Source organism: Boleophthalmus pectinirostris, unplaced genomic scaffold, assembly GCF_026225935.1.
Source record: "Boleophthalmus pectinirostris isolate CB_2022bp ecotype Guang Dong unplaced genomic scaffold, ASM2622593v1 HiC_scaffold_112, whole genome shotgun sequence".
NCBI lineage: Eukaryota > Metazoa > Chordata > Actinopteri > Gobiiformes > Gobiidae > Boleophthalmus > Boleophthalmus pectinirostris.
Window position 1 is genome coordinate 17,341 of NW_026571002.1, and position 7,660 is coordinate 25,000.

Consider the following 7,660-nt stretch of genomic DNA (forward strand, 5'->3'; position numbering starts at 1 on the left):
TACATTGTAAAACCAACCCAGTGGCACTAGTGTGAGTCAATGAATGAGGTAAACTTTATTGCTATCTTATGACATTATCTGCATCTGTGCAAGGCAGCTATAAAGCCATTATAAACTAATGACTTTAAACTACCCTGGGCCTGCATTCCGAGTTGGTTTAGATTGCTAACAGTGGCTGTCTCTATTACAATAAAGAAGGAGCTGTCTATCTCATCCAGCCTACTGTAAGTTATTAATATGAAAGAAAGGACTGGTGACGCAGGGAGGTGTTACCAATAAAGGCGGTGCGAGAGGAGCTCACCTGAGAAAATGCTAAGAAATCGAGAAGAAAACTAGTGTTAGATCTGCAATCACCGAAATATGTCATTTTTCTGGATGTCGGTTGGATTTTATCACTAACAGCCCAGTCATCTTGACGGTCCACCCACCCGCAGACCTGCGCTCTGTGCTGCTATGAGTTCAATGGTCAACGCAGCTCAGTACATCCCACATACTCCCGCGACATCAACAACAATGGCAAACCGTAGTGTGTTTTGGTAGGAGCGTCTTTGTTGGGGCTAGGCGGCCCGAAAACTCTTTCATTTTTGTCACGAACCGTTTATTCTTGTGTTATTACGGGAGGACTATTTGTCGGCACCGTTTTCCGTCTTCACATTGTTTCTGAAAATGTGCGCGGCGCTGTTGGCGAGCTTACACTGTCCGTGCATGTGCGTCCCTGCTGCTGCCTTCCCATTGCTGGGCTAGAGCTACTACCCAGCCTAGCCGCTCTCGCTCGGTGTTAGCTTGCATTAGCCTGCTGGCTCAGATAAAGATATCACAGGCGAATGTAAAGCGACTTTATGTGATTTGGTTTATAACCGTTTTTTCTGCGTTTTGCCGCTTACTACTGCCGGAAGACTTGATTGGTGTTGTATGATTGGCAGTAGAAAATACTTTGCTGGCTAGCTCGTAAGCTAGCTATTTGCGTTTTTTCTTCGACTGAAGAAAACGGCGAGTTTTCTTTGAAAGTATGGATGACCAGACCAGAATGCTGACGGGATTGACCGGACTCAGTGGACTAGCACAAGCCGATGTCGGCGACCCAGACGCGGTCAGAAAACAGTCTCTTGGCCAGCCTCAGCAAGACATTGGGGATATCCTACAGCAAATAATGGCTATCACGGACGAAAGCCTGGACGAAGCGCAGGCCAGGTAAGAGCCATTTTCTACTTACGAAAGAAAGCACTTTGGTTTTGTGTATACGCACAGGGATATTATTTTTATGCGATGTTTCCATCGGGATCTGCGTAATTGTACATTTATAAAGGCATCTACCCTTTTCTTGTGATCCCTTGTTAAACCAGTATGTTGAGTGAACAACTTGAACTGCAACATAACAGTGCAGTTTGTAGAAGACTCTTTGTTACTTCACATGGCCCTTTATTTGCCAAAGTTTTGTTATTTCAGCTTTAACCCACTTGGACTGAGAAAAAGTTTTGAACTCATTTTAACAGTTTGAGTTTTTATTGGGCACAAGTCACATTACCTTATTTATTTTAACTTTTCCCTATGACAGTGCACAGTATGATTTATAATTTATAATTTTTTATTTCTACAAATAGGTGGGAATTAAGTCTACTTTCTCTAATAACACGGTAATAGTTAAATTTGTGTTTATTGTAAAAAGATGGTTATAACTTTACTCTTCACTTTGTTATTGAAATGTCTATAAATTAAGATAAGGGCTACTCTTATGGCTGCTTTCATCTGTTTGTGATGACAGCAATCATTCAAGACTTGAACCTCAGTTTTGCATTAGAGGCATTTCTGCAAATAATTATTACGTAGTCTGCGCCACAATGTGCAAATGACCTGCGCTCATTTGCCATGTGGCTCAAAGAGCATAAGGTCAGTTTGGGAAGAAGCGTCAGTATTTCAACAATAGACAACTGTCCAGTGCAAGACTGTGGCCACAGTGTGATGTGTCATTAGCTAGTGATTTTCCACCCAACATTTGACCACCTGGTTCTCTTAATTAATTCACTCCTCTTTCACTCCCTCCCTCCCTGGTGTTCATCCTTTTCATTGTGTGCTGGGTGCAATCAATTCTCCTATAATGTGTACGCGAGTGCAGCTGTCCGCAAATCGAGTTTCTATTAATGAGATGGTGCTGAGGGGGAGGGATGATGCTATACTGGCAGCCTATGAACACTGGATATTACATTTTCTGCCCAACTTTGATCTCTTAATTATGTCTCAATCTCACTCCAACTCTTTCTGAACACGTGTAAGGCTTGTTCCAAAGTATTTTTATAGTCATCATAACATTCAGAGCTGAACAATAACAATGAACAAATACGCATACTTGCACATCTAATATCAACTTTGTGTTGGCTAATTACCATAAACATGAAATGCATTACTGTCATGTACCTTTTCAGTAGGTTTATTTAACTTTCCTATTATTGTTATTAGATGATTTTACATTTGACGGGGCATATGATGGAGAAGTGTCACTCAGAATTGTGACCTGCTTAAAGATGGTTCTGACATCAAGTGATTTTATATGAATAGTTGCTGATTTACAACATATTTTAAGCGTTACGTTAAAAGGTAAAAAAAACTGATGAAGATTTAAATTCTGGACACCTCACAGCTTCCTCTTGTCACTCTGTTGCCATATGTTCTGATGCTGGACCGCTCTTGGGTGGATTGGACTATCCCACAGAGGGTGGCCTTACATGGTGGTGCTCCTAATCAACTTTCAGCACTGGGTGTCAAACACACCTCCAGCTCATTCCCTCAATCAAAACACAAAAACTTCACGCAATAATTTATATTCATTAATTAACATTCCTAATTGTGTGTGACAGAAAGTTGAGCGATTGCCGTATCCTGATGTCATCTCTCCGTTTGAGTCTGTGCTGCCAAATAAGTTAACATTTTTTTTCATTATTGGAATCGGGCAATAAACTGGATGTTTCTTATCAAATTAACATGTCAACCCAATCCCCTCATCCAGCACACCATTTATTTGTGGGGAGCCAATGTTTCTACTAGAGGGGAAAAAATTAAATTAGCCAGTATTAACTGTGGAATGTGGTGCCCGGTAATGATGACCTTGAGGTTTGGCATCATTACCTGTCCCCCAGTGCAAAGCATCATAATGACAGCATCCATTGGCAGGTCATCACGAAGAACCAGGGATAATAAAGCCCTCACAAAGACAGATTTTTGTCTTTTTGGTTGCACCCATAATACATTCAACCTCTACACTTTTACATAAGAGAACATAGACATAAAAGTGCTTTCTGTATTGTGCGGCTTTTCAGTCTCTGCTTTTCTCACTCCTCCATCTCTTTTACAGGAAGCATGCCTTGAACTGTCACAGGATGAAGCCAGCCCTCTTCAGCGTACTCTGCGAGATCAAAGAGAAGACTGGTGAGTTCACACTGCACCCTTTTGTGTTAAGCACCCAGCACTGAGCAAAACTTTATACGAAAATGTTTTTTACAATTGCCCCTAAGTATAGCTATCAGTTAGTTTTCACTCAGAATAATAGCTACAATCTTAATATGGGCAAATGAAATAAAATATAAACAGTAAGAGTAATGAAAATATTTGTCAAGAATATATATTTGTAAGCACCAGTTTGGCTGTCAAAATCAATACTAGAACTGGTATCTAGATACTCAAAGTACTGATAAAAAGAAAACTGCATAAATCTGTACTTTTCCTGGGTTCGATCTATATCAAAACTAGAAAAAGACTATATTATTCAAAATACCTGTGTTTTTGTTGAAAATTGCATTCACTGTACTGAAATCAGTGTCTCTGAGTGTCTCAGTATCTTTATAATCACTGTAAATTAAATTTTTTTTTTTTTTTAGAAAGTTTACCTGTGAATGCCCTGTGTCCAGATTTTACACTGCCCAGCCGAAACTAATTTTAGCAGATCAGGTCATTTGAAACTTGAGGCATACGCTACAACTTGTTACACATTGTAAATCATATTCAATTTACAGCAGCTGCAGCTAAGGCCAGCTTTTACCTGTATCCCTTGTGATCCAGTGCTGCCATGTTACTGTGAAGTAGTTCAGCGTATTGTATCAAGACTAACACAAAAGACATAGAGCATTTCTTTCATTCAGTTGCTTGCAGTTAGTCATTAAATTATTCAGGGTAAACAAGTGCGTTATTTGCCTCTTGTTAGTTATTCCAGTCAGCTTTCTGCCAGTATTTCAAAGGAGGCCCGGCCTGGTTGGCAGATTGATGGTTATGGTAGTGGGAATGGGGCAGCCTTTTTGAATCCTCTCCCTTCTGCGAGTCTCTTTTAGCCTTGTGTTAGTGGGTACATAGCGCGTTCTCTCAATCACCACTAGCCCTGTGTATCTCCTCTAATACCAAGCCTGTCTTGTTCAAACACAATTTGAAAATGCTGCGCTGCCTGCCTGTTGTTGTGGCCCTCTGTCAATAATGTATTATAGCTCTCCAGTGATTGGACAAAAGTAAAGGCTAGGCTTGAGTGAGTGGGGCTGGGTACACTGTTTCCCAGGCAACCAGTGGTCTTATTTACCCTAATGCCATTCACTTTGATTTTCACATTTAGCCTGCTAGCAAACCAGAGAAAATGTCCATACTTGTACAGTGGGGAGACGCACTTGAAAAATCGCCCAGTATGATCTCGGGTTAACGAAGCATTCACAGTTGAAAATTGTGAAGTATAGAGATATCTGGTTCTGCTGGCCATCTGCAGTGTGTACCTGCTTAGGCATTTCAGAGCTCCCCTAGACCCCCCATAGGCCCCTTCTGTCCCAGTGGAATGTGAATTGTTACATGACCCGATCAGTAGTCTTGTAGTATCTCTCCACTAATAAACATTCACTAGTGACTGTACTGCTCCACATACACACTGCACATTGGAAAACAGGATAAAAGCTAAACCAGAGTCTTGGGTCTTGTCCTCTCCTCTCTCCCCCTTCTCTCCGCTCTCTGTGCCTTCGCTCCCATTCTTGAAAGAGAAGACTTGCTCTGAACTCAGGGCTTTGATATGGTAATGTAATGGTTCTGGGAGGGGGGAGGGAGGGAGAAGGAGGAGGAGGGCTGTGGGGGATGGGGAGGTAGATTCCTCTTGAGTGCTGCAGTTGGTTAGATTGTTTTCATTGTAAAGGAAATGTTCTTCAGAAATGCCAGTACGAAACCCCTCCTCCCCTTCTGCAATTTTAAAAACAGAGCCTGTGTTGTCCTTAGCATTGGTGTTAAACATGATTCCCATCTGCTTTCAATTACATTAATATTTTATGAACTCCAAAACAGACATTAAGTACTTTTGAGCGCAGCGAGGGACGATCAAAGTTGAGAGCCAGTTCTGTTCTCCCTCTGTCTCTGGAGTATTTGCTGTAAAAATAGCTCTTGGTGCAGTGGGACAGCTTATGCCAAAATCTCCCACAAGCCATTGCAGTCACACTCAAAAGTTTTTACATTCACTTTGTGCATGTTTCTGGACATTTCTCTCCTTTTTTACAAAAACGACAGATCTGTCAGTTGTGTCACATTATAACTCTCTGTAACTTTATAGTATATTTTAAAGGCTTTTATGGAGACAACAGAAAAGTTTAAATCCGTACCACCTTTATCCCTTAAACCTGGGAGAGTTCTCACCTTATCACTTGCTGCTCATCTTGATAAGCTGTCTGATAAACAACTACAGGATAATGCAGCTTATTGACTTCAGTGGAAAAAAGGCAAACCAACTAAACAGTGAGCATCTTATCAAACATGCTACTAACTTTATTGCATATATTTAGCAGTGAATGGCATACAAGTAAGACTGTAGTTAGGATTTGGTGACAGCAAAAAGACAGTTATCACAATTTTTTACTCATGTTTATTCGTCGCTGTTTTTTCTTATTATAAACAAATCAAAATGGCACTGAATATTCATTTCCTAAACACTTTTAACAAGTGATGTGAAACCACAAAGTCAAATCTCTTCCTCCAAAGTCTGAACTCTGACCTCTTGATTAAAATGACCCAAGCATATAATTGACCAAGCGAAGCGGATAATTTTTTTATTAGTCAACAAATTATTTTATTATTTTATTACTACTGCCTTTTCATTTATCAAGATGGCATTTACTGGTACTTCTCTGTGAACATAGTAGAGAGCTTTTGCCAGCACCATGTCACACCCCTTTTTTAGTCAAATATAGTCGACTAGAGCCCTACATGTATCAAAGTCAAATTTAGGGTGTAATGCTGCACTGCCCGTGACATATGTAAGTGAATTGAACAAAATATACAACTGGAAAAACTTAATAGATTTTCAAATTGGCATCACAAGAACCAATATAGCTTTGTATGTTGGCAAAGCATCTCACTGACAGCCTATCATCACATCCTATTACAGCTTTGACAAGATGGATGAACTGCATTATGCGCCCAACTCGGTAAACTTAATACTGAAATGTGGTCAGAACCTTCAGGAAAAGTAAGGCAGTTTCTTGCATTGCTTGTAGGATTGTGCAATTAAATAAATTTTAACTGATTCAGATTGAGTCATCTCTAATATGTGTCTTGTATATGTGCAGCTAGTTCTATCTCAGTAAAAGCATGCAGTTATGGAGCACAGTTCATACTTAAGATGCTTTTTTTTTAGTTAAAAGCTTGTGTTCTTTATTTACAGAAACTTATTATTGAAAGCTAGTTGAGAGGATGAGATGAAATATAATCAAATAGAAAATCATGATGTGGTATGTGATATCACATAACTTACTTGTATTTATTGTTTTAAATGTAATTTAACCAGAATAATTGAATGAAACACAGTATTTAGATAACAAAGCACAATGTTTTGTTGTTTTAGATTGCATAACACTGCTATTGGGCACAGCCTCCCAGTTGTTGAACGCATTACAATAGTGAAAGAAACCAAATGGCATCAGTTACATGTTAATTCAATTATAGCGTGTAATTAAAAACACCAGAAGAAGACTGCTAATTCCCACTTACTTGTGATGCGTTTATTCACAGGTAAACAGTTAACCTTTATTACTAATTAAAACCTCAATTACGTTTGGTTACAATTGTGTTACAGTTGTATTAAAGCTGACAGCAAAATATTTACAACAGAATGACAAAAGCTTTCAGATCATTTTAATTACCTTTTTTTAGTTTGATGAGAAGTGATTATTTTTATTTTTTTTTTAGCCAGTTTGCAAAACCTTGAAATAAACATTAACATCAGTCATACATTTAGCATAGACCTGATAGACTAGATTGGTAATGTATATTGTTGGCCGTGGTTATAATTTAGTAGTACGTGTTAGTCCAATCTTATAAATATTAATATTTGGGGCTGCAATGCCGGTTTATCTCATTGGCTTTTCAGGCGTGTGTTTTGTGCCGTCATGCCACTCAATGTATTTTCTCCTTTGCAGAAGAGACTGTGGAGAGATAGTGTGTGTTGGGGGTGCAGGAGTGATACAGGGAGATTGATGAGGCAGTAAGAGCAGGAGTAATTACTCGGTGTCCATTCCCCGAGCCAGATTGGCAGACGGCTAATATCACACAGACCCCTGGCCCTGACTGACAACCCCCTCTCCACCGCTGCCACCCCCCTCTGAAAGCAAGAGGCAGCACCCCAACCTCCAGCACAGGGCTCCAGTGTGTGGCCCACTGA

General features: G+C 39.8%; 1 protein-coding gene across 1 annotated transcript; it reads left to right on the forward strand.

Moving 5' to 3' along the window:
- Positions 1–300: 300 nt before the first annotated feature.
- LOC129407289 (pre-B-cell leukemia transcription factor 1-like) lies at positions 301–7,573 on the forward strand. Its single transcript, XM_055147978.1, has 3 exons — positions 301–1,191; positions 3,347–3,420; positions 7,419–7,573. Exons 1-3 carry the CDS (start codon positions 1,010–1,012, stop codon positions 7,436–7,438), a joined length of 276 nt encoding a protein of 91 aa, XP_055003953.1. The 5' UTR covers positions 301–1,009; the 3' UTR covers positions 7,439–7,573.
- The last annotated feature ends 87 nt before the right edge of the window (positions 7,574–7,660 follow it).

Excerpts from the sequence above, each read along its gene's own strand:
- LOC129407289 (XM_055147978.1), top strand. The coding sequence starts at position 1,010 with ATGGATGACCAGACCAGAATGCTGACGGGATTGACCGGACTCAGTGGA. Across the intron at positions 1,192-3,346 it reads CTGGACGAAGCGCAGGCCAG|GAAGCATGCCTTGAACTGTC; the intron begins GTAAGAGCCATT and ends TCTCTTTTACAG. Across the intron at positions 3,421-7,418 it reads CGAGATCAAAGAGAAGACTG|AAGAGACTGTGGAGAGATAG; the intron begins GTGAGTTCACAC and ends TCTCCTTTGCAG.